The sequence below is a fragment of the Paroedura picta genome, chromosome 1, assembly GCF_049243985.1.
Source record: "Paroedura picta isolate Pp20150507F chromosome 1, Ppicta_v3.0, whole genome shotgun sequence".
Lineage (NCBI taxonomy): Eukaryota > Metazoa > Chordata > Lepidosauria > Squamata > Gekkonidae > Paroedura > Paroedura picta.
In genome coordinates, this window is record NC_135369.1 from 5250729 (window position 1) to 5276722 (window position 25994).

General features: G+C 52.1%; 1 protein-coding gene across 1 annotated transcript in view; it reads left to right on the plus strand.

The window, feature by feature from the left end:
- SNX27 (sorting nexin 27) overlaps positions 1–25994 on the plus strand; it is a 76395-nt gene that overhangs the window by 17729 nt on the left and 32672 nt on the right. The window contains exon 2 of the mRNA XM_077320424.1: positions 17320–17551. Coding sequence (XP_077176539.1) covers positions 17320–17551 — 232 coding nt within the window. The remainder of the gene's footprint in view (positions 1–17319; positions 17552–25994) is intronic.

A 25994-nucleotide genomic window follows, 5' to 3' on the forward strand; every position in this document is an offset into this window, starting at 1 on the left:
TGGGCCAGGCTTTGCCTCATTACAGAAGCCAAGCAGGGCCCACCCTGGTTCGCATTTGGATGGTTGACCACCAAGGTTGCTGCATAAAGGCGGGCAGTGGTAACTCACCTCTGAAAACCCTGTGGGTTTGCCATGAGTGGACTGCAGCTTAACAGCCAGCAGGGCATGGGGGTTAAGAACAGCAGCTTCACATCCGAAGAGCTGAGTTTGATTCCCCACTCCTCCACAAACAGCCAGCTGGGTGACCTCTTAGATCTGTTGTTGCAGAGGATTTATCTCAGAGCTCTCTCAGCCCCGGCTACCTCCTGGGGTAACGGTCGTGGGGAGAGGAAGAGATGGAAATTGTGAGCCAAATTTGAGACCCTTTCTGGTCGTGAAAAGCAGGGTCTGACAACCAAAGGGAATTTAGACCAGGGATTCTCTCCCAGAGGTCTGTGGCATTTCATAGAATAATAATAGAGTTGGAAGGGACCTCCTGGGTCATCTAGTCCAACCCCCTGCACTATGCAGGAAACTCACAACCCTCTCGCTCATCCACTGTCACCTGCCACCCCCTTGAGCCTTCACAGAATCAGCCTCTCTGTCAGATGGCTGTAACCTTTCCCCTCCTGCCTTAGTGGACTTGCCCACTTCCCTCCCATGAGTGGGAGTTCTCTCACGCTTTCAGCACCTGGGAGGGGGTGGAGCCTGCACACCTGCTCCCACCTTAAAGTTGTCCCCTGTCTCCTCCCCGCCACACCAATCATCCTTGAGCCTGCCTGTCAACGCAGGTGGTGATCTCACTTCTAGTGATGTGTCATTTGGGGGCGTGGCAGGTAGGCGTGGCCGGCTGACATCACTCCTAGAGCGCCTCAAAGCCTGAAAAATGATTTTCAGGACTCCTCCATGGTCCACAAATTGAAAAGGACTGGCTTAGATGCTCAAAACACCCTGGAATTGTTCGAAGCTCACTTGACTAATAGTTCTCCTGCAGACCAATGAAACCTGATTCAGGTGGGTCGCTACGTTGGTCTCAATCTACAGATCACAGTTTGAATCTAACACAGGAGTGGCTCTCCAGATGTCCACGGACTACAATTGCCACGAGCCCCCTGCTAGCATTGTGATGGCAGGGGATCATGGTAATGGTAGTCCGTGGGTATCTGGAGAGCCACCGTTTGGCCACCCCTGGTCTAGTGGCACCTTTAAGACTGACAAAAATAATTATACCCAGAAGGAAACTTGGTCAGTCTTAAAGGTGCCACTGGACTGAGGCTTTCTTTCTCTGAGACTTATCCTTCTTGAGATTGGCTCTTTCAGTTAAATTTATTGCTTTAATTTTTGCATTTATATCCCACCCTTCCCCAGAGGCTCAAGGTGGCTTTTCAGTGCTTGCTGACGCTCTGTACAAGTGAGAGAGGAAAGGACGGGAGGACATTTCACAGCTTTGTCCCGAACCAGTTAATTCATAGAAGAAGTGCTCATTTTCTTACTGCTTCTCACTGCTTAAAGGAGTCCCAAAGTGGCTTAAAGTCGCCTTTCCTTTCCTCTCCCCACAACAGCCACCCTGTGAGGTAGGTGGGGCCAAGAGAGCTCTGTGAGAACAGCCCTAAGAGGTCTGCGACTGGCCCAAGGTCACCCAGCTGGCTACACGAGGAGGACGAGTCAGGGCTTAATCCCAGTTCTCCAGATGAGAGTTCCCTGCTCTTTAACCACTGCACTACACTGGCTCTCGTGGTGGTTGCAGAAGGGTTTCTGCAGTAGATACCCAATTTCTTCCTCGTTCCAATGAGTCTCAGGGTGGAGACAGCTTTTTAAAATCACACACTTGGTCTCCTTCAACAAGGCTTTGTGGGTGTGTGTGAGTGAGAGAGAGAGAGATTCACATCTATTGCCAGAATCCCGTTCTGAAGTTGTCAGCAGTCTGACGGAGGCCAAAGTCTCTTTCATTGCTGTTGTTGTTTTAAAAATGCTGCCGTGAGGTTCTGGGTTGGTGCACGGCGTGGGGCTTGTTGCTGTGATTTAAAGGGCCTTGTGGGACCCGTCTGTACCTGTGGCTTGGTGTCCTCTGGAGGAGCAGAATTGGATTTGGAAAACAAAACTATACGTAGTCTGAATCGGGCCAAAGTCCGTGAGGTCCAGAATCCTGTTTGTATCAGTAAGCAGGAAAACAGCCCTGGGAAGCTGAGAAGTAAGGAATGAAGACCACAGTCCTTGGCTTGTTTCGCTTCTCTGGACTCGGAAGAGTCTGTGGCTCAGGGGCAGAGCCTCTGCTTGGCGTGCAGAAGGTCCCAGGTTCAATCCCCGGCATCTTCAGCTACAAGGGTCAGGCAGTAGGGGATGGGGAAGGCTTCTGCTGGAAACCTTGGAGAGCTGCAACCAGGCGCAGTTACAATCCATACTGATTGTCATGGACTAATGATTTGACTCTATGTACAGCAGATTCATGTTCTGGTGGGGGGCCATAGCTCAGTGGTAGAGCATCTGTTCAGCATGCCAAAAGTCCTGGGTTCGTTCTCTGGCATCTCCAGAACTGGACTTTTTCGGAGTTTTTTTGGGGGGGTGGGGTTGTATGTGTGTTTTTATGCTGCCCTCCACTTTTCTTGGCATGGTTGTCTTTTCTGGTGACACTTGTGTTCTCATAACGTGGTCAATGAGTGGACACTAGGCGATGTGAAAGACCTGGGGAGTTCTTGGTTTGGTTTATTGGTCAAGAACAGCATATTCTGTTAGAATCATAGAATCATAGAGTTGGAAGGGGCCATACAGGCCATCTAGTCCAACCCCCTGCTCAACACAGGATCAGCCCTAAGCATCCTAAAGCAAAGGTCCCATGTTCAATCCCCAGCATCTCCAGCTACAAGGGTCAGGCAGTAGGGGATGGGGAAGGTTTCTGCCTGAAACCCTGGTTCTAGAGCACCAGATTTGATTCCCCACTCCTCCACATGAAGCCAGCTGGGTGACCCTCAGTCAGTCACAGTCTCGTTAAGAGCTCGCAGCACAATTCTGGTAGAGCTCTCTCGGCCCTACCCACATCATAGAGTGCCGGTTGTGGGGAGAGGATGGGCCACTGTGCGAGGTAGGATGCTGAACTAGATGGACCGTCTGATCCAGCAGGCCTCTTCTGATGTTCTTAATATAGAATGCATCATTCTACTTAGATATAATTTTGCACTGTTTGACCTATTTGTGGAATTTGAAGGTTATAAATGACTTAGCCAGTTTGATGTAGTGGTTAAGAACAGTGCATGGTTCCCCACCACTCCACAGCTGAGTGACCTTGGGCTAGTCTCAGTTCTCTGAGAGATAGAATCATACAATCAGAGTTGGAAGAGACCTCCGGGGTCATCTAGTCTAACCCCCTGCACTCTGCAGGACACTCACAACCCTCTCGCTCATCCACTGTCACCTGCCACCCCCTTGAATCTTCACAGAATCAGCCTCTCTGTCAGATGGCTCTCCAGCCTCTGTTTAAAAACCTCCAAAGATGGAGAACTCACCACCTCCCGAGGAAGCCTGTTCCACTGAGAAACCGCTCTAACTGTCAGGAACTTCTTCCGGATGTTGTGACGGAATTTCTTTTAAATTAATTTCATCCCACTGATTCTGGTCCATCCCTCCGGGGCAAGAGAGAACAACTCTGCTCCATCCTCTGTATGGCAGCCTTTTAAATACTTGAAGATGGCGATCAGATGCCCTCTCAGTCGTCTCCTCTCCAGGCTAAACAGACCAAGCTCCCCCAACCTTTCCTCCTACGTCTTGGTCTCCAAACCCCTCACCCTCTTTGTTGCCCTCCTCTGGACACGCTCCAGTTTGTCTACCTCCCTCTTCAACTGGGGTGCCCAAAACTGAACACAGGACTCCAAGTGAGGCCGAACCAGAGCAGAGTAAAGCGGTACCATCACCTCCCGTGATCTGGACACGATACTCCGTCTGATACAGCCCAAAATCCCATTCGCCTTTTTACCCACCGAGTCCTGCAGTACAGTTCTTCCAGAGCTCTCTCAGCCCCACCCACCTCCCAGGGTGCCTGTTGCGGGGAGAAGGACGGGAAGTGGATTGTAAGCCACTTTCAGACTCTTCTGGGCATTGAAAAGCATGATATAAAAAACAATTCATCTGTTCCTAAGTAGACAGAAAAGTCTGACTGTGATAGACGGAGGATCTGATTCAGTCTAAGGCAGCTTCATGTGAATTTCCACGTAGCCCTCATGAGTAATAGACCTGCCCTCCACAATTTTTGTTTTGTTTTGTTTGTTTCCGTAGAAATCCCAAGTTAGTGGCCGTCGCTGCGTCTTGTGGAGAATCCCGCAGGGCGTTACACACAACACGAAGAAATGCTTTCCTCTCTTTGCTCCCAAAATGAGTTTTGTTGGGAGAACGTGTGTGTGTGAGCATTATGTGCCAAGGAGAACATATTTCTGCTTTATACCTTTCGTAACGCCTTTAAGTGGCTGTCAAAGGAATCCCTGGCCTTTTTGAGCCTGTGAGCAGTTTGGGAATTCTGACCCACCGTAGGGAGCACAGCCATAAAATGGCCACCAAAAAACAGCCCCCACGGGAGGCAGAACCACCCACCCACCCACCCACCCACCCATTCATTCATTCATTCATTCATTCATTCATTCATTCATTATCGCCCTCCCCTGAGGCTCAGGGCAGTTTACATAAAATGCAGAAAACAGTACATGGAACTCAGCTTTTTACAATAACAATTAATATTAAACTATAACAGAGTATAACACTGCAAACAGGTCCAGGAGCAGAACGCATTGATGGATTTCTGTGAGGGAGGGAGCAGGGGCTCTGCAGATGTTGTTGGTTTTGCCTGGTCTCAACCTAGTGCCTGGCGGAAGAGCTCCCTTTTGCAGGCTCTGCGGAACTGTTTTAGCTCCGTCAGGGCCCTGATCTCCTCCGGGAGCTCGTTCTACCAGGTGGGGGCCAGGACAGAGAAGGCTCTGGCCCTGGTTGAGGCCAGGCGGGCTTCTTTAGGGCCACGGATTCCCTTCTGTCACCTGCTGTGGGGGCAACTGTTGCCCAAAGTGGGTGTTTACAAAAATCTACACGGCCAAGTAATTATTCAGTGGCCAACCAGTTGGTTGATTAGCTGGCCCGATGGATGATTTTAAGCTTTTATATCTTTACTAGCTTTAAAGCCCATTCCTAAGAACGGGCCTTGAAAGGGTCCCCTCCCCTGGCCCCTGACCAGGCAGCATAAGGTGGCTTTAGGCCGCAGTGCGCAGCTGGATCAAGTGGGGTGAGCGGGGGCTGGGCAGCTCATTAGCAAGCCCAGGACAGAGCTCCTTAGTAGGCAGTCAGCAGGCCGGGAGGCCCTCGTTAGCAGGCTCTGCATAGCAGGCCAGGAGGCCCTCATTAGCAGGCCCAGCCTAGCAGACCAAGAGGCCTTCGTTAGCAAGCCCTCCACCACGACTCTTTGCCCAGGGCTCTCTCCCCTCAACTGCTGCTGGCTCCAGGCACTGAGGCGCATCTGAAAACAAAGAGGCTAGAGCCCAGGGATGGAGGGTGGGATCTGCAGGGTCAGGGCCAATCAGGGTGCAGCCAGCTTTGCACCCTGCACCCTGATTGGCACTATTCCAACTTGGACAACTGACACATTCCACCCCCGAGGCTGTTTCACAAATATATAGAGGAACCATGGATAAGGATGATTAGACTGGAAGACGCCCCAGGCCAGCACACTAAGTGAAACGGGGTAGAAATCAAATAATATTTAAATAAATACATACCTGGCATTGTCCACTCTCTAAATACACTTGACTGGTGCTGGGAAGGTTTGGGATGTGTCGTGGTGCCCGGGAGGACCACGTTGGGGACCTCATGTCAGGTCCTGAAGCCGGGCAGGGTCAGCCCTAAGTAGTAGATTACCAAGAATGCCAGGGTCACTTATTCAGCGGTCCCTCACGTCTCTCGCCCTTAGTTGCTTTTTCAGCCTCCAATGCCCTTTGACAGGCGAGGGTGCGCAGAGCCTGACCTCAAACTGCTTAGTACAACATTGGGCAAGAACAATTCTCTCCCATGGCTTCCGGAGAGTCAGCATGGCGTAGTGGTTAGGAGCAGCGCCTTCTAATCTGGCAACTTGAGAAAGGTTGGGGGAGTGTGGTCTGTTTAGCCTGGAGAGGAGATGACTGAGAGGGGACCTGAGAACCATCTTCAAGTATTTAAAAGGGTGGAGGATGAAGCAGAGTTGTTCTCTCTTGCGCCGGAGGGATCGACCAGATCCAATGGGATGAAATTAATTCAAAAGAAATTCTGTCTAAACATCCGGAAGAAGTTCCTGACTGTTAGAACGGTTCCTCAGTGGAACAGGCTTCCTCGGGAGGTGGTGGGTTCTCCATCTTTGGAGATTTTTAAACAGAGGCTGGAGAGCCATCTGACGGAGAGGCTGATTCTGTGAAGGCTCAAGGGGGTGGCAGGTGACAGTGGGTGAGCGATAGTGTTGTGAGTGTCCTGCATAGGGCCAGGGGGTTGGACTAGATGACCCAGGAGGTCCCTTCCAACTCTATTATTCTATGAGTTTGATTCCCTGTTCTTCCACATGCAGCCAGCTGGGTGACCTCGGGCCAGTCACAGTCCCGATAGAGCTGTTCTCAACTGAGCACTGATATGTGGAAACAGGAAAGGAAAGGAGATTGTAAGGTGCTTTCTGGCTCCTCCTGCAGAGCAGGGCATCTAAACCAACTCTTCTTCCGCCTTCTCTGTTTCCTCCTCTTCTTCCCTCCCGTTCCCCCATTCTCGACTTGTGAAGTGGGTGCAAGAGTCTTGTTTGCTGTGGCAGGTCGTTCGGAGGGGCTAACATTTTACAGGATAGTCCTACAGAGAGTTAGTCCCAATTCAGCCTGTTGGTCGGAGCAGACTTTGGGCTGGCATAACCTCCGCCTAGGATTGCGTGGAAGGTTTAAAACAGAGGTAGTCAAACTGCGGCCCTCCAGATGTCCATGGACTACAATTCCCAGGAGCCCCTGCCAGCAAATGCTGGCAGGGGCTCGTGGGAATTGTAGTCCATGGACATCTGGAGGGCCACAGTTTGACTACCCCTGGTTTAAAAGGTGTCATTGGCGGATGACCGACCCAGAGACTCTTGCGTGGCACATTTTCTCCGAGCTCTCGGCCTTCCAGAAACTGCTCCATGGAAACCGAGTCTCTGCTCTGTGACTGATTTTGCATAATTCATTCCCCCGTTGTGTATTTTTAGGGCAAGAGGCGGGAAGGGGTTTTTACCGCTCAGAAGAGCTTCACTCTTGCGGGGAAATAGATTTTCATCGCAGGGCCTCGGGGGACATGGCCAGTTTTCAGGCTGACATATATTAACCCAAAGACATGTGCTTGAACTTATTTTGCCTGCCCTCAGCTGATCTCTTTCTCTGTGTGCACACATACTGCACATTGGCGGGGAGGAGGGAGGGGGTCCTGGGTAGTAGTGATTCTGCACGTCCTTGGTAGTCTCCCATTCCAGGGCTGACCAGGGCTAACCCTGCTTAGCTTCCTGAAGAAAACAACAGCTAGATGGGATCGTATTCCTGCCAAGCTCCTTGCCTTCCTCAGATTCTGTCATAGAATCATACAATCATAGAGTTGGAAAGGACCTCCTGAGTCATCTAGTCCAACCCCCCGCACTGTGCAGGACATTTACAACCCTCTAGCTCATCCACTGTCACCTGCCACCCCATTGAGCCTTCACAGAATCAGCCTCTCTGTCAGATGGCTCTCCAGCCTCTGTTTAGAAATCTCCAAAGATGGGGAACCCACCACCTCCCGAGGAAGCCTGTTCCACTGAGGAACCGCTCTGACTGTCAGGAACTTCTTCCGGAGGTTTAGACGGAATTTCTTTTGCATTGATTTCATCCCATTGGTTCTGGTCCGCCCCTCCGGGACAAAAAAATGCAGAAAACAGTAAATGGAATTCAGTACATGGGACTCAGATTCTGTCCCCAGACTCTGTCCCCGATCTCCAGAATGTCAACCCAGGGTTGGCAGCCCTTTCCCCAACGTCCCCATCTCAGGTCTTGGGTGAAATAAAGGATACCGGAAAAGTCCAGGCAGGTAGCTTCTTCCGAAGAGTAGCTGACCCACGTTCTCTCAGCCTGGCCCAAGATCAGTTTTGAGTGCCCTGCTTCCCTTGCGAAGTGGCTTTTTAAATCCCCTGCAGCCGAACAATTAAATTTACACCGCTAGCCTCTTTGGTAAGTCCACTCGGTCACTACTGAAACATCTGGTGGACTGGCAAATGTTGCAAACAGGACGCCGGGTTCGAGTAACCTTTGGGTTACTGGCAGTCTTCAAGCAAAGGTTGGATACACATGTTTCTTGGCTGCTTTAGGATGCTTAGGGCTGATCCTGCGTTGAGCAGGTGGTTGGACTAGATGGCCTGTATGGCCCCTTCCAACGCTATGATTCTGTGATTCTGGGTTTGATCCAGCCAAAGGCAGCTTCTAATGGCCTCCACGTTCTTGGAGCTTGGATGTTCCCAGGGATGGGTTAAACGCCAAGGTCTACTCAATGTGAGCGGATCCCATTTGTGCTAAAACCATCTTGAACTGGATCAATTAAAGCTTTCAGTCCTGAAACGTAGGAGTAAAAGAGCTTGCTTCATCTCCCCTTCCCCGTTAAACCTCAATGCCGTTGTTTCTGTTCAGGTCTCATAACCCCCACCGTATCTTTTTGGGAGGGGGGGGGCCTCAGAAGATTATTAGACACCCCCACCCCATTTTTCACCAGCAAGAAAAGCCGAATGGATCCAGCAGTACGTTTTCTTTTTGTGATCTGATGTCTCTGATTTATAAGTTTTTAAAAGGACACTAATGCATGCATTAGGAACTGGCTGGCCCCTGGGGGAGACGGGAGGCTGGACTAGATGGACCCCGGTCTGACCCAGCAGGGCTCTTCTATGGTTCTTATGAAGGCCTTGGCCTCTCTGCCCTGCTGCTGGCCCTGCAGAGGAACTGGCTGGCCCCTGGGTGAGACGGGAGGCTGGACTGGAGGGACCCTCCCTGGTCTGACCCAGCAGGGCTCTCCTGTGTCCTTATGAGGGGAAGGCCTCGGCCTCCCTGCCCTGATGCTGGCCCTGCAGAGGAACTGGCTGGCCCCTGGGTGAGACGGGAGGCTGGGCTGGATGGACCCCTGGTCTGATCCAGAAAGGCTCTTCTCCTTAAGTATAACTCACCTTCGCTGGACCAGAACCCTCTAAAACCCCCTGAACATGCACAGATGCTATATTCCTTGGACCTCGTTCAGGCCCCAAAGGGGAGTAGCTGGCAGGGCTCAGTCCGCACTGGAAGAGACCTTGCCAGGGCAGAGTGCCAATACAAAGTTTGTTAAATTAAAATCCGCCTTGCGTCGAGAGTCCTGGCTCTGGCCACGCCCATGTGAGGGGAGACAAGTGGTGGTTTCCCATTTATTTCCTGTTTGTTTGTCCAGGAACAGGGTTCTCTGCCTCAGTTTCTCTTTGGTGTACATGGGATGAAATCTACTCGATGTACCAAAGTGCCTGCGTAGATAGAACGCAGCACGGCCACACTCCGCCCTGGGGAAGGGCCACGTCTGCAGAACTGAGTGCATTAGGGCTTTTTGCATGTTCTCCTTCCCAGCATGTCCACAGAGTAGGCTTGAGGGAAAGGGGGAAAGAATAGGACTCTTCTGGAAGGGGGTCTTTGTTCAGGCAGGGGTCCCACTAATAGGGCTGGGTAGCCAGGACAAGGAACCAAACCCAGGAGGAGTTTCTGAAGAAGAGTTGGTTCTTAGATGCTGCTTTTCTCTACCAGGAGTCTCAAAGCGGCTAACATTCACCTTCTGTGAAGGTTCAAGGGGGTGGCAGGTGACAGTGGATGAGCGATAAGAGTTGTGAGTCTCCTGCATAGTGCAGGGGGTTGGACTAGATGACCCAGGACTCTTTCCAACTCTTTGATTCTATGGGAGGTGGTTCTCTATCTTTGGAAGTTTTTTAACGGAGGCTGGATACCCATCTGACAGAGATGTTGATTCTGTGAAGGCGAAAGAGGGTGGCAGATGACAGTGGATGAGCAAGAGGGTTGTGAGTGTCCTGCAGAGTGTAGGGCAGGGGTAGTCACCCTGTGGTCCTCCAGATGTCCATGGACTACAATTCCAGCAAACGCTGGCAGGGGCTCATGGGAATTATAGTCCATGGACATCTGGAGGATCACAGCTTGACTAACCAGGTGTAGGGGGTTGGACTAGATGACCCAGGAGGTCCCTTCCATCGGTGTGATTCTATGATTGTAGGTGAGTAGTCTCATTGGTCTTGAGCAGTAGAACAAAATTTTTCGTTCACTGTCAACACGGAGGCCTGAGATTTGTAAGTCATTGTTGTGGCTCTTGTGAGTTGCGGTGTTCCACGATGTGGCCTGTCGCTTTGACATGAGCACGGTCTTCTCTGTGTTGGCCCCCCCCCCATTGTCGGGTTTTCTGCTTGGCGAGGAAGCCAGTCCAGCGAATTGCTGGGTCCTTCAACCCAGCAACCCACCGCTGAGATAAGGACGAAAGAATTTGACCTCGGACACATTTCCAAGTCACATTAGGAAGAGAAGCGTCCTGGCCAAACAAACTGGGGGGACCGCAATGCAGGCGGGTTCGTCCCCGGGGAGAGGGCCAGAGTTCGGCCTATCTGCCGCTCCTCAGTTCAGACAGGCGTCTTCTCCGGGGCGTGGGGTGGGAAGCACACCACCGCCACCAGCACCCTCCAAAGGTTATATAAACAAAGGGATGCTTCAGCCGTCTCCCTGTGGTCCTGTGGCCAGGTCCTGTGGCCTGGACCACCCAGGGATCCTGCGTTCGCTGAAGAAGCACGGTTAAATTTAGCTTGTTATCTGGCAGGAAAGCTGGTGTTTATCCTTGGAGGCCGCCAGACGCAGGAGAACGCTCTGGGTGTCCGATAGGCCTGCAGCCCCCAAGCCCCTGAGAACAGATTTTGAGTTTTGGTTGAGATGTAAGGATGTCAGCCTCCAGGCGGGGCCTGGTCGTCGCCCCAGACGGCAAGGACCAGTGGTCCTGGAGGAACCGGAGGCTCCATGGGGCAAACTTGGTGGCATTGTGCCCCCCCTGAAGTCTCTGTCCTCTCCAGCGGTTTCCCAACCTGGAGCTGGCATCTCCCGCCATAGGGCAGGAAGAGATGTGCTGTGCCATACTAGTGACTGTTGAGCACGCTTGCCTGAACACACACATCCCCCCCCCCCACCTCCCTTTGTTTGAGTGGCTCTCAGGTCTTTCAAAAAGCACATCCAGCTCTTGCGACACAACCCGCTTGGCTTGTGGTGTTGGTTGGCAAAGACAGTCGCCCGTGGACTTCCGTCTTGTCTATACAAACAGTTGAGTGACTTCCTGGATCTACGCAGCCTTGAGGGGAATGGGGAAGGCCCTTGAGGAGAGACTTGTGTGAACAAGGAATGTATTTTCTGTGGCTTCTTCCTCCTCCAGCCCGAACGGTATCTAGCTGATTTAACTTCCACTTTTTGCTCTGCCTTTCTCCCCAGCAGCGAACCAGAGCGGCTTCTGCCGTTCTCCTCCCCACCATGTTCTCCTCGCAACAATCCTGCGAGGTAGCTTAGGACGAGAGAAGGTCACCAGCCCGAGGTCACCTGATGAGTTTCTCCCCGCCTCCATTCTGTCCTCACAACAACCTTGTGATGTAAGCTAGGCCGAGTGGGTGGGTGTGACCGGAGAGCTTCCATGGGAGAGTGGGGGGATTCGAACCTGGGTCTCCCAGATCCTAGTCTGTTGCTGTAGCCCAGGCTTTCTCAACCAGGGCTTTGTGAAATCCTGGGGCAGGGGTAGTCAAACTGCGGCCCTCCAGATGTCCATGGACTACAATTCCCACGAGCCCCTGCCAGCATTCGCTGGCAGGGGCTTGTGGGAATTGTAGTCCATGGACATCTGGAGGGCTGCAGTTTAACTACCCCTGCCCTGGGGTTTCTTGGTAGCCCTGGAGGGCTTTTCTGAATACGTGTTAAACATTTATCAGGTGATTTGGCACTATATGGTCATGTCAAGCTGCCCCACCCTTCCAAAATGGCCAATAATGGCCCTGGAGGGGGGTGGGAAGGGGAGGAGCTTCGGGTGGGCGTGTCCACAGCTCTGCTACCCAACCATATCCTGTAGAATCACATCACTTCTGGGGTTCCTCAAAGCCTGAGGAATGTTTCAGGGGTGTCTCAATGTTAAAAAAAAAGCTGAGAAAGGCTGCCCTAGCCAGCATATCACACTGGCTTCCAAAAAGCTGGAGACGCCAGGGCTTGAGCATATATCGTGTGGTTCCACATGAGGTCTTGAGGTCCAGAGACACCACACATGGGCTTGTAGAAGGGGGCTCTGCAGTTTCCCTCCAGGAGACCCTGCCCCTCTCCAAGGGGCCACTGCTGGACGGGGAGGGATATACGGGCAGCCCCCACCCACGCGGCCCTCTTTGATGCTGCACGCCTCAGCTGGCAGCGGATCCGCAGAGCCCTGTAAACCTTGCTTCTTGTCATTCTGCTTCTTGAAGGCCTGGATCCGTCCGTCAGGGAACCTGCTTCCTCGAGAACTGGGGCAAAGCCGTCAACTAGGAGCAACAGATTCAAATGACGGGAAAGGAGCGTCCACCGAAATATCAGGAAGCCTTTTTTTTTTTAAACAGCAAGGGCTTTTTGCAGGTGGAACGTGCTGCCTCGGAGAGTGGTGGCTTTTAGGAGGAGATTGGGATGAGCACCTTTCAGGAGTTTGTGTCCCCGAGAAGGTTGGGGCGGGCTGGACAGGATGGTCCTCTGTTTTCTCTTCCAGCTCTGTGTGTTTCTGATTCTCTGCCTCCCCTGCTTCATGTGGGGGGGGGGGCTGAGGGAGTGGGGGAGCCCTCTGGGGCAGGGGAGCTTGTGCGGTCAGCGCCTCACATCCGACAGAACACCAGATACTTAATAAAACACGGGCAGTTCTCCTGACCCCTGCTCCCAGCAGCTGCTTGCAAAGAGGACAATGATATCCCCAGAAATCACAGGGCCTCAATCAAATGTGTGGCAAGGGTTCGGCAAAGGTCTCATAGACAGGCTGCTGGCCTGGGGTAGTGTCAGCCGCTCCGTGCCCACTTAGAAACACAGCTGGCAGGGATCTCAAGGGCCCTCTAGTCCAACCCCTGCAAGAAATACACAGTTCCCCTTGTGACTCCCTGCTGCATGCCCAAAGGAAGGGAAAGCCAAACCTCCCAGAATCCCTGGGCCAATCTGGCCCGGAGGAACATGCCTTCCTATCCCTGAGGCTCAAGGGGGTGGCAGGTGACAGTGGATGAGCAAGAGGGTTGTGAGTGTCCTGCACAGTGCAGGGGGTTGGACTAGATGACCCAGGAGGTCCCTTCCAACTTTAAGATTCTAGGATCCAAACTGAATTGGCTATAGGCATGACCCAGGGTGTGTAAGAAAGGGCCACTAGGGCCCTTTACAGATTCTCCATCTTTGTCTGATGGCCATCCAGCCTCTACTTAAAAACTTCCAGAGGAGAGCCCACCACCTCCCGAGGAAGCCTGTTCCACTGAGAAACCGCTCTAACTGAGAAACCGCTGAGAAACCGCTCTAGCCTTCATGGTGTGGTTCCAGAGCAGCAGCTTCTAATCTGATGAGTTGGGTTCGATTCCCCACTTCGCCACACGCAGCCGGCTTGGTGACCTTGGGCTAGTCACAGTGCTTTCGAGGCTTGTCTTGCAGGACAGTTCTCTTAGAGCTCTCTCAGCCCTACCTGCCTCACAGGGTGTCTGTTGCAGGGGGAGGAAGGGAAAAGTGTTTGAACTCCACTTTGGGGTTCCTTCAGGTAGTCCAAAGCAGGGTATAAAATCCCAGCTCTTCTTCCCTTCTAACGTTGAGACGAAACAAGTCAGCGCTTTTGCTTCATTTGACCCGCTGCTTGGCCGATGACCTGCGTGGGAAGGAGACTGAGCTGTTCTAGGGTTGGCCGCTTGCGGGATCCGGAGGGCGGGCCGTCTAGGCCGGGCCCCTCTGCCCGGAGGCATTGTTCTCCCTGCCACGCGAAGGAAATTCCTCTCTGTTGGGGGTCGGAGCGTCTGTGTTCAAAAGAGTTCTTTTCCCCTGCAGCTTTTTACGAAACACTTCCGTTTAAGAGTTTTTCTATGATTGATGGGGTGTGTTTTGAGTCCAGATTAGCCACCGAAGGCACATGGTGCGTGTCAGGGATGGAGCAGACGACTCAGTGGTTTCTGGTTGTTGATTTCTGTCCGGTAGATTTGTTTCTAGAAGTGGATGAATTGGGGTCTGTATGTGCCTTATTGCCTGCAGTAGGGACAGGTGTAAATACTTTTTTTTTTTTACATGTTTCAGTGCTAGATGAAGATGGGTAGGCGTGTCTGTTTGTCTGCAGCAGCAGAAAAGAGCCAGAGTCCAGGAGCCCCTTCAAGATGAACTGAATTTCATTCCTGGCCCCAGGGAAGCACGCTTGGCCTCAACCAGGGCCAGGGCCCTCTCGGTCCTGGCCCACACCTGGTGGAATGAGCTCACGGGAGAGCGGCTAACCCTGCGGGAGCTTTTGATATTCCGCAGGGCCTTCAAAACGGAGCTCTTCCACCAGGTCTTTGGTGTGAATTATGGTGCGTCCTGCATCTCCTCTTCATCCACGGCCTTTACTGGCCACGTCGGGCGAAAATCTTACCTGCTTTCTTCAAACCCCTGTAAACTGCCGTAATTCTCTTACGTTCCTCCACCCCTTTCCCCCCTACCCTAAACTAAAATCCCCCAAACGTCAGCCTTTCCTCGTAGTGGGAGTTGTGCCACTCCTTGGTATTTTCCCGGCGTTTCCCCTCCAGCTCTGCAACGTCACGTTTGAGATATTTCCACCAAAACTGTAGTATTTCTTCAGGATATTTTCTGTCTGCCTCTTCGCACGGTGCTCAGGGTGGCTTACGATGAGAATGCAGCACAGCATTTCCACGTGTCTTTGTGTCATGGTTTTCCCTGAAAGGGTGGCTGTGACAGAGACAGCATTTCTGTTTCGTTTTCCTTAATAACTCATAATCGGCCTTTTTGCTGACTTCCACACAGCGGAGAGCCATTTTCATGGATGTATCTGCTCTTGACCCTCTTTTCTAGAAGTTCACCCCTTGATATGCAGGAAATGACTAAAACCCCACACAGGGAAGTTGGTCTTGATATGAACACCCCCTTCTTGTCACGGTTTGGTTGGGCTGTCGGCAATTTTAACATTAAGTTCATTTGTTGCTGCATAGAATCATAGAGTCGGGAGGGATCTCCAGGGTCATCTAGTCCAACTTCCCGCAGTTTGCAGGAGAATCACAGCTACCTGCCCACAGCAACCCCAATTCCATGCTCAGGTGATCCCCCACCCCAACCAGAATCCCTGGCCAGTCTGGCCTGGACGAAATTTGCTTCCCAATCCCAAAGTGGTGATCAGCAAAATATCAGGGCATGAAAAAAGCCCTTTATTTCATGGAAGGTCAACTGGCTTTTTTAGCGGTAGTGAGGGGGCCTGTTGCAGGACGTCCCCCAACTTCTTAAGCCTGCAGACACCTCTGGTATTGTGACATGGGATGGTGGGAGCAACCATAAAATGGCTTCCCGGGAGGCAGAGCCCCACCCCACCCCACACAGAGAAGATCCTGGAATAGGGTCATTAAGAGTAATTTTTAAAAATTATACCGGCACTGCGGAGTGTGAATTTCCCTGTCAGAATCCACAACTCAAATGGCCATCTTTATGATCCCTCCCCTCTTTCCCATGGGAAGAGCTGGCAAGTTTAATACTTGTGTTAATACTTATGATTTAACACTTATTTTAAATCTCTGTTTTGCATGCAACGTTAGATGCTTTAATCCTATTGCCGTCCTCCCTGAGTCTTGCAAAACAGGGCAGGAAAGAAATGTATCTGTATGAACAAGGAGGAGTCATTGCTGCTTGTTTTAAATTACTGCCATTGTATTTTCAAATTTTACATTGTTTATACTGGGTGTATTTTAACCTTGTGAGTTGCCGTGACCTGTCAGGGAAGGGTAGGATATAAATGCAATAAATAATAGTAGCACTAATCTGTAACATAAATAAAGCCCGAATGGGGTGGTGGGAGGAGTTGAGGCTCATCACCCATCTGATTGACTGTCAGTCCAACGAACAGCCAATCAGGTGGGCTGACCCACCCCTGGCTGCATCCCCCAACAACTTCTTCCTCGTGGAAGACGTGCCAGCCCTCAGCAAGCCAGGCAGAAACTTGGGCCTGGGACTGTCCCACTGGGGCCCCACTAGGCCTCTGTGGGCCTGCCCAGGTCAAGGGAGGAAGGCTAGCACCTGTTGTATTATTCGTACAACTGGCTTTTCTACTGGTAATAATAATAATGCTGCAGCGGCATCTGCCGTTAAAATAGTGCTATTTCTTAATTATTATATTTGTATACCGCCCTCCCCTGAGGCTCAGGGAAGTTTACATGGAACTAGAGAAAAAACAGCAGAAATAACTTGATAAATGGAGCAATAGCGATAAATCTGAAGAAGAGGAGACAAGAAAACCCAAAAGGGGATAGTGTTACTGAAAACAGCAAACCTAACCAGTCAGAACCCAAAAGGTTACGTATCCCGTCTTGTCACTGATGGGAATCCTGTGTCACTCAGGTTAGTGGGATGGGCAGAGACATTCTGCCGGCATATCCTCTTTTGAAGACCAATTGTAGAGGCCAGCTTTGAATTTTACTTAAGGAAGCAGGTGGATTTTGGGGCGGGAGGGTCTGGACACGTAGCAAAGTTTGAGATGAACAAAGTTTGAGTCCAGCGGCACTTTTGAGACCAGCCAAGTTTTATTCCGGGTGTATGTTTTCCTGTGCATGCACAATGTATCCGAAGAAGTAGGCATGGACAGGAAAACTTAAACCCGACATAAAACTTCATTGGTCTTAAGGAGAGGCAGCTTAGTGTCGTGGTTAAGAGCGGCAGCCTCTAATCTGGAGAGCTGGGTTCGATTCCCCACTCCTCCTCCACATGCAGCCAGCTGGGTCACCTTGGGCTGCTCACAGCTCTCTCGGAGCTCTCTCAGCCTCACCTACCTCTGTTGTGGGGAGAAGACAGGGAAGGCGATTGGAGGCCGCTTTGAGACTCCTTCAGACAATAAAAAGCAGAGCATCAAAAACCAGCCCTATTTCGTAATGGAGCCACCAGACTTTGCTGGCAGGGGCTCATGGGAATTGTAGTCCACGGACATCTGGAGGGCCGCAGTTTGACTACCCCTGTCCTAGAACAACAAAGCCTATGAAGCGGCCTCCTCCACGCCAGCTTGCCCTTCGCCCTGCGTCTGCCGTCCTCGTTCCCAGGAGCAACCGTTCTCCCTTCTCCCCGCCAGGAACGGCGTGAACGTCGAGGGGGCGACGCACAAGCAGGTGGTGGACCTGATCCGGGCCGGCGAGAAGGAGCTGATCCTGACCGTCCTGTCGGTGCCGCCCCACGAGGCCGACAACCTAGACCCGAGCGACGACTCCCTGGGCCAGTCGTTCTACGACTACACCGAAAAGCAGGCAGTGCCCATCTCCATCCCCACCTATAAGCACGTGGAACAGAATGGTGAGAGGTTTGTGGTGAGTACCGGCCCGGCTGGGCATCTCCCAAGAGCCTCTGCACTCTCCGGACAGGCGGCTCCGGAAAAGTCCCGTTGGTCACCCAAAGCTCACTGCCGCAAGGCTGGCAATTCCCGTTCGGGATGAGAATTTTGGCCTTCCTCGACCCTGCACACGCTGTATTCCTTTCGCCCCGTTTTTTAATTCCCAGTTTATGTATTTATTCATTTTCAGGTCTTGAGCCCGCCTTTCCCTGAGGGCTCGAGGAGGGTTACGAAAAAGGAGAAAGGATTGCAGTCAATCGTTTAAAATCTCAACATATGATAAATTAACATTCTACATGTGGCGAGGGGCGTCAGCAGCCTCTGCTGCAGCAGTCCACCGTTTTGGCCGGCCTCCCCGTCTTGGCGCAGGGCGAGGCCTGGTGGTAGCCACCACCTCCTGGGCCCGCTGTTCTAGCCAACCTCCCTGCTGCTGGCGGGAGCAGGGGAGCGACCGCATCCTCCAAGGAGGCCCTGCTACTACTGGGAGGGGCGCCCCACCTGATTTTAAAGCAGGCTTCTCTAGTTGTGCGTTATAAAATACAGTAAAACGTATCACTATAATACAGTTCCCCCAATTGCTTACCGCCGTCTTTTGGAAGGTTTTTTTAAGGTGATTGGGTGGGTTTTTGACTGTTTTAAATTGTTTTATGGGGTTTTTATGTTTCTTGTTAGCCTTTATGGGAGTGACGGGATATAAATATAATAAATAACACTAATAATAATTCTGCCCCCTGTCTGGAGAGAGAGGAGGGGGCAGTATATAAGTCAACTCAAATGGAGTCTGGACAAGAATCAGGCAGGGAGGCCAGCGGAAATCAGATGCATCCCAGGCCTCAACCATAGGCGTGGTGGAACTGCTTGGTTTTACAGGCCCTGCGGAAGTCCTTGAGGTCCCGCAGGGCCCTGATTTCACCCGACAGAGTGTTCCACCAGGCCCGGGTCAAAGCCAGTTTGATTTCTTTGGAGCCGGAGATCCCGAGCAAATTCTGATTGTTGGATCTGAGTGCTCTTTGGGGGATCTAGTGGGAGAGGCGGTCCCACAGATAAGGTGGTCCCAGACTGTCTAGGGCTTTAAAGGTTAAGACTGAAATCTTGAATTTGACGGGGTCTTCAGCCTGGGGCCAGTGCAGTTGGGAGAGCACAGGACAAATATATGTGCTCCTTTGGTTTCCTTGCTGCTGAGTTGCTACTGGATGGGGGATACACTTCTAGGTAACTCTGTGTGTGAACGAGACCTTGGGGTACTTGTGGATTGTAAACGAAACATGAGCAGGCAGTGTGATGCAGCGGTAAAAAAGGCAAATGCCATTTTGGGCTGTATCAACAGGGGGCATCACATCAAAATCACAAGATGTCATAGTCCCATTGTATACGGCACTGGTCAGACCACACATGGAGTACTGTGTGCAGTTCTGGAGGCCTCACTTCAAGAAGGATGTCGATAAAATTGAAATGGTACAGAGGAGAGCGACGAAGATGATCTGGGGCCAAGGGACCAAGCCCTATGAAGATAGGTTGAGGGACTTGGGAATGTTCAGCCTGGAGAAAAGGAGGTTGAGAGGGGACATGATAGCCCTCTTTAAGTATTTGAAAGGTTGTCACTTGGAGGAGGGCAGGATGCTGTTCCCGTTGGCTGCAGAGGAAAGGACACACAGTAAAGGGTTTAAACTACAAGTACAACGATATAGGCTAGATATCAGGAAAAAAATTTTCACAGAGTAGTTCAGCAGTGGAATAGGCTGCCTAAGGAGGTGGTGAGCTCCCCCTCACTGGCAGTCTTCAAGCAGAGGTTGGGTACACACTTTTCTTGGATGCTTTAGGATGCTTTGGGCTGATCCTGCGTTGAGCAGGGGGTTGGACTAGATGGCCTCTATGGCCCCTTCCAACTCTATGATTCTATGAGTTCTGGACCGGTTGAAGTTTCCAGAGCAACTTCCAGGGCAACCCTCCCCGCTGTGTTCTTTCCCCTTTGGGCCACATGCCTCTGGATGGCGTCCCCATCTGTCCCCTGGATCCTTTGGCCGCCTCGTCTTATGACAGCCAGGAGCAGCCAGTTGCCAAAGGAGAACCTCCCCGGATCCTCCTGGGTACAGAGATTGGCGTATTAGTTGTCTCCTTTCCCCCCCCCCACCCGTTTTTTGGCACTCCGAGGCTGGTTGCAGTCCGTTGCATATTCCCCCATTCTCATTACAGTTGATTTATCTATTTGTTTAATTTACGGCCCTGCTTTTCTCCCCAGCGGGGGACCTGAATCGTCTCGTGTCGTGCTCCCCTGTTCCGTTTCATCCTCACAGCATCCCTGCAAGGGAGGTGAGGCTGAGAGACAGGAAGGACCAGCCCAGTGTTGCTCAGCAAGCTCTGTGGCAAAGTGGGGAAGCAAACTAGTGTCTCTTATATCCCAATATGATACTTTAACCCAGGGGTGGCCAAACTGTGGCTCTCCAGAAGTCCTTGGACTACAGTTCCCATGAGACCCTGCATTCGCTGGCAGGGGCTCATGGGAATTGTAGTCCATGGACAGGTTGACTACCCCTGTGCTAGAGGGCGTCACCCCAAGGGTCAGACATGACCCAGTGCTTGCACAGGGGATACCTTTAATAACAAGATACTTTAAACTGATCGATACGATATTCAATATCCCGTCAAATGAGGAATGTCTTGCCAGTCTCCAAGGTGCCGTTGGACTCGAATCCAGCTCTTTGGCACTCCGCTTTCTTAAAGGGAGGGAGGTCACGAGGTGCAGGGGGAGACGGAGTTTTATCTCTCAGAGGCATTTGGCGGGTGTGGCTCCCTGAGCCTCACACGATGAGCCAGGCCAGCAGAAACAGTTTTCACATCCAGCGCCTGGCCATCCCCTGCGTCCAGCCACTCCACGGGCAAAAGGAGAAAAACCAGCATGCCCCATGAAAATGAAACTTGCAGCGCAGTTTGAGTCTCACCACGGACTCTGATCGTGCTGAGAGCAAAGTGCGTTTGCTGCCAGGAGGGGCAGTGGCTACGAGCCCCGACAGCTTCAAAAGGGGACTGGATAAACATCTGGAGCAGAGGTGCATCAGTGGCTGTGAGCCACAAGGGACATTTTGTCTGGGGCAGGGATGTTCTGTCTTCTTGGTGCTTGGGGGACAAAAGCAGGACGGCTTCTGAAGCTCCAGGCCTGCTGGTAGACCCCCTGATGACACCTGGGTTTTTTTATTATTTATTTAAATTTGTAAGCCGCCCTCTCCGCCAAAGCAGACTCAGGGCGCTGGACAGCATGTATATAAAACAAGAAGTAAAGCCCGTTGCATTCGGGTTCTAGCTTACGGTTTGGGGTGGGTTAGGGCCTCACTTGGAAGCTGGCAACCCTAAGAGGGAGGTCTCTCTGCACAGCAGTCTTGACCCTGTGCACACCTAGGTAGTGTGGAATTTGAGAATATGAACTTAACACCAATCTGGCAACCTTAACTCCTTTCTGCCCAGTTTTATTGATCTGAAATAGGTCAGGGGGTGCTTTGTTGCTGGTTAGATGGCTGTGGAGGCATGACACACTTTTGAGGTCCCACTTCCAAACCTCAAGGAATATTTCCAGACCAGGGACAGCCAGTCTTCAGGTGAGCACGGGAAACCTTGAATTCCTGCTCATTTCCAGACCATAAAGCTCAGCTCCCCTGGCAAAAAGGGCCGCGTTGGAGGGGTGACTCTGTAGCATTGTATCCCACTGAGGTTTAGGGAGGCCAGCCCCCAGGTGGGGTCTGAGGATCCCCTGGAAGTACAGCTCATCTCCAGGCAGTTAGGCTGAAGGGAAAGCTCTTTCCGCTCACAGGCATCCCTTCAAAAGGAATACATGTGGCCACAGACACCCCTTGGCTAGCACAGTGTGTTGCTTGGCTGGTGATGTCCGTCCTTCTGAAGCCTGAGGCCTTCTGCTGGCAACTGCAGTCCTTGTTGCTGCCCGCAAAGCCAAATAGTTGCCTAATAAAAAGTGGATCACCTAGTTTCCCCCGAAGTCTCTCTGTCTACTTTCCTGTAAAGCTAACTCCCCTTGAAATTCTGGCCCACTTATGCCTTTATTTTCATAGGACCTTCCTGGCAAATGCTGATTTTTATTTACCAGGCCAAGCTTGAGAAAAGTCACTTCCTGTGTCTCTGCAGCCATTTACTTGTTCACTATTTACAGTTTCGGGCTGTAAATATTCTTTATTTGGATCTTCCTGCACTTTCCAGACTTGCAGGACCCATGCTGTTCTGTCTGTCTGTTTCTCTGTGTCCCAGAATACAAACAGTTGCTGGTACAAACAGAGAGCCAGTTTGGTGTAGTGGTTAGGAGTGCGGACTTCTAATCTGGCATGCCAGGTTTGATTCTGCACTCCCCCACATGCAACCAGCTGGGTGACCTTGGGCTTGCCACAACGCTGATAAAACTGTTCTGACCGAGCAGTGATATCAGGGCTCTCTCAGCCTGCCCTCCCTCACAGGGTGTCTGTTGTGGGGAGAGGAAAGGGAAGGCGAATGTAAGCCGCTTTGAGCCTCCTTCAGGTAGGGAAAAGCGGCATCTAAGAACCAACCCTTCTTCTTCTTCAGTAATCTCAGGGCTCTCTCAGCCTCCCCTCCCTCACAGGGTGTCTGTTGTGGGGAGAGGAAAGGGAAGGCGATTGTCAGCCGCTTTGAGACTCCTTTGGGTAGAAAAAAGCGGCATATAAGAACCAACTCTTCTTCTTCTTCAGTAATCTCAGGGCTCTCTCAGCCTCCCCTCCCTCACAGGGTGTCTGTTGTGGGGAGAGGAAAGGGAAGGCGATTGTCAGCCGCTTTGAGACTCCTTTGGGTAGGGAAAAGCGGCATATAAGAACCAACCCTTCTTCTTCTTCAGTAATCTCAGGGCTCTCTCAGCCTCCCCTCCCTCACAGGGTGTCTGTTGTGGGGAGAGGAAAGGGAAGGCGATTGTCAGCCGCTTTGAGACTCCTTTGGGTAGGGAAAAGCGGCATATAAGAACCAACCCTTCTTCTTCTTCAGTAATCTCAGGGCTCTCTCAGCCTCCCCTCCCTCACAGGGTGTCTGTTGTGGGGAGAGGAAAGGGAAGGCGATTGTCAGCCGCTTTGAGACTCCTTTGGGTAGAAAAAAGCGGCATATAAGAACCAACTCTTCTTCTTCTTCAGTAATCTCAGGGCTCTCTCAGCCTCCCCTCCCTCACAGGGTGTCTGTTGTGGGGAGAGGAAGGGAAGGCGAATGTAAGCCTCCTCTTCTTCTTTGGGTAGAGAAAAGCGGCATATAAGAACCAACTTCTTTCTCTTCCTCCTCCTCCTCCTCCTGACCCAGGAGGGACACAGCCGCACCTGTCCACCCCAGCCTCAGTCTGCAAGCCTCTACCATCATCTCTAGATCACTGCTCACCTCTAGATTATAATGATCAGTTCTGCAGGCAAAAATGTCTACTTTGGAGGGTGGACTCTGAGGCGTTGTACCATTTTTGAAGTCCCACCTCCGAACTTCCAGGAATATTTCCAACCCAGGGGTAGCCAACTCCCAAGTGGGGCCTGGGGAGCTCCTGGGATTACAGCTCATCTCCGGATTATAAAGATCAGCTCCCCAGGCAGAAGCAGCTCCTTTGGAGTTTGGACAGGGTTGTCGTGCAGAAGCATTCGAGGCCTCCCACGCAGGTTGTTGTGGAGATGAAACACTTGAGGCCTACTGCACAGGGTTGTTGTGCAGATGAAACAGGAGGCAAAAGGACCTCCACGACAGCAGCCCGTTTCGTCATCTGTCTCGCTGTGCCTCCCCACATTGGGACTGCGTGTGCGGAGGCCTGCCAGCGGGAGCGCAGTCCCAGTGTGTGTATGCACACGAGACATCGATGAACAACAGTTACAGGTAAGCAGCTCTGTTTTCATCTGCACAATAACCTTGCGCGGTAGGCCTCAAAGATTGAGAGAGTTGTGGAGAAGATACATGCATGGTTTGGGTGCCTCTCCGCTGAAGCAGCGAGAAGGGGCTTTTCTGTGGCCTCCCTGCTAGCGATTGGTTAAGCAGAAGGGGAAAGCTTTCCCCCCTCAAAAGGAAAGCAAGTTCATGCCCACAGAGCCTGAGGAACTCAGTGATATCCGACAGGGCCCTGGTGTTTTCTGGGAGCTCATGCCACCAGGTCAGAGCCAGGGCCAAGGACCACTGGCCAGACAAATTTCTTTGAGGTCAGGGACCACTAGCAGAGTGCAGGGATCTTCTCAGGACATATTCTGTGTGTCTCAGAGTGCTGGACTGGAGGGGCCACTGGCCTGATCCAACATGGCTTCTCTTATGCTCTTATCTTTGGGGCACTGATGCTCTGTCGTCTTGGTGCTTGAGGGCCGCAGGTGGAGGGCTTCTGGAGTTCTGGCCCTGCTGGTGGACCTCCTGATGGCCCCTGGCTTTTGCTCCCTGTGTGGCACAGAGCGTTGGACTGGAGGGGCTGTTGGTGTGATCCAACATGGCTTCTTTTATGTTCTCATGTCTGGAGCAGTGATACTCTGTCTTCTTGGTGCTTGGGGGGCAAAAGTGGGAAGGCTTCTGGCCTTGCTGGTGGACCTCTTGATGGACCCTGAGTTTTGGCCCCTGTGTGACACAGAGTATTGGACTGGATGAGCCGTTGGTGTGATCCAACACGCCTTCTATTATGTTCTCATGCCTGGAGTAGTGCTGCTCTGTTTTCTTGGTGCTTGAGGGCCACAGTGGGAGGGCCTCTGGAGTTCTGGCCCTGCTAGGGGACCTCCTGATGGCCCCTGGGTTTTGGCCCCTGTGTGACACAGAGCATAGTCCTGGATGGGCCCCTGTCCTGACCCAACATGGCTTCTCTTATGTACTAATATCTGGGGCAGGGATGCTCTGTCTAGGCCGCCCTGCGGGGGGAGGGCAGTGCCAGCAGCAGCGTGACAGCGGGCGCAACCAGTACAAAATGGAGAGGGTGCGGAGGAGCGCAAGGGGGGGATGATCCGGGGCAGCCTGGGGACCAAGCCCCCTGAGGAAAGGCTGAAGAGCAGGCAAGACTGACCCAGGGCCACGTCCAGTAGAAGGCAGCCTTGTGTGGCCTTGTGTGTTGCCAGTCAGCTTTTGGAGTTCTGTCACTGCTGGTGGACCTCTGGATGACCCCTGGGTCTTGGACCCTTTGTCGCATGGCATGTCGGACTGGATGGGTCCGACCCAGCATGGATTCTCCTCCACGCTTCCGTGTCTTGACGTGGTGTCTCTCTGTGCATTTGTAGCGCTGCTCCACAGGTTGCCCCAGGGTCGCCTTCCTCACAAACGGCTGTTCCCCGCCCAGGAAGCCTTCCGTGTATCGCAAAAGCATCATTCCACCAACAGCAGTGCCGCATCCTCTCACAAAAGAGCAGACTTCCTGCTCCGGGGGAAGGTGCAGCGGATTTGCAGGATCCAACCTGAAAGCAGATGCAGCTTCCCATTCCAGGTGTCTCACTTGCAGAGACAACCAAGTTCTGGTTTGGCCTCCCTTGGAGTCCTGTGTTCAGTTTTGGGCACCCAGTTGAAGAGGGATGTAGATAAACTGGAGCATGTCCAGAGGAGGCCAACAAAGATGGTGACCAAGACGTAGGAGGAAAGGCGCAAAATTGTTCTCTCTTGCCCCAGAGAGACGGACCAGATCCAATGGGATGAAATTAATTGAAAAGAAATTCCATCTAAACATCCAGAAGAAGTTCCTGATAGTTAGAGCGGTTTCTTAGTGGAACAGGCTTCCTCGGGAGGTGGTGAGTTCTCTATCTTTGGAGATTTTTAAGCAGAAGCTGGATAGCCATCTGATGGAGAGGCTGATTCTGTGAAGGCTCAAGGGGGTGGCAGGTGACAGTGGATGAGCGAGAGGGTTGTGAGTGTCCTGCATAGTGCAGGGGGTTGGACTAGATGACCCAGGAGGTCCCTTCCAACTCTCTGATTCTATGATTCAAAGAGGATCTTTTATACATCAACTAGTTTAATGCCAGGGTTTCTGTTGGGTGTGTGTGTGGGGGGGAACTAGGAAGCCGCTTGGAGGCTGCTCCAGGCAGTGAAAATCTGGGTATAAAAACCAATTCTTCTTCTTGTTTTCTCCTTCAGTTCTTGATGCCCGGCCAGCGCAAGGCCTCCGCCCTGTCGGTACCGTGCTTTCATTCGATGATTAATCTCCTGTTTTCTCTCTTTTCCGTGGCACTCCTCGTGCGGAGAATTCCGCGGCTGTCCCGTTTGTGGCCTGTCCGGAGCCAGGGAAGTTTGAGCAAGGGCTGCTTTTGGAAGAAGGCGAGGCCCTCTGTCCGGCAGTTCCTTCTGCCCAGGAGGGATGCCAGGCTCCAGGCCTGGCTGCACACTGCCTCTTTTCAGACACCCCAGGGGAAAACCACAGCCAACCTTTGCCGGATTTTCCTCTCGTAACGGGAAACCAAGCAGCTTCTGGGCAGGTGCCAACCCTGCAGGGTAGGAAGAGCAGA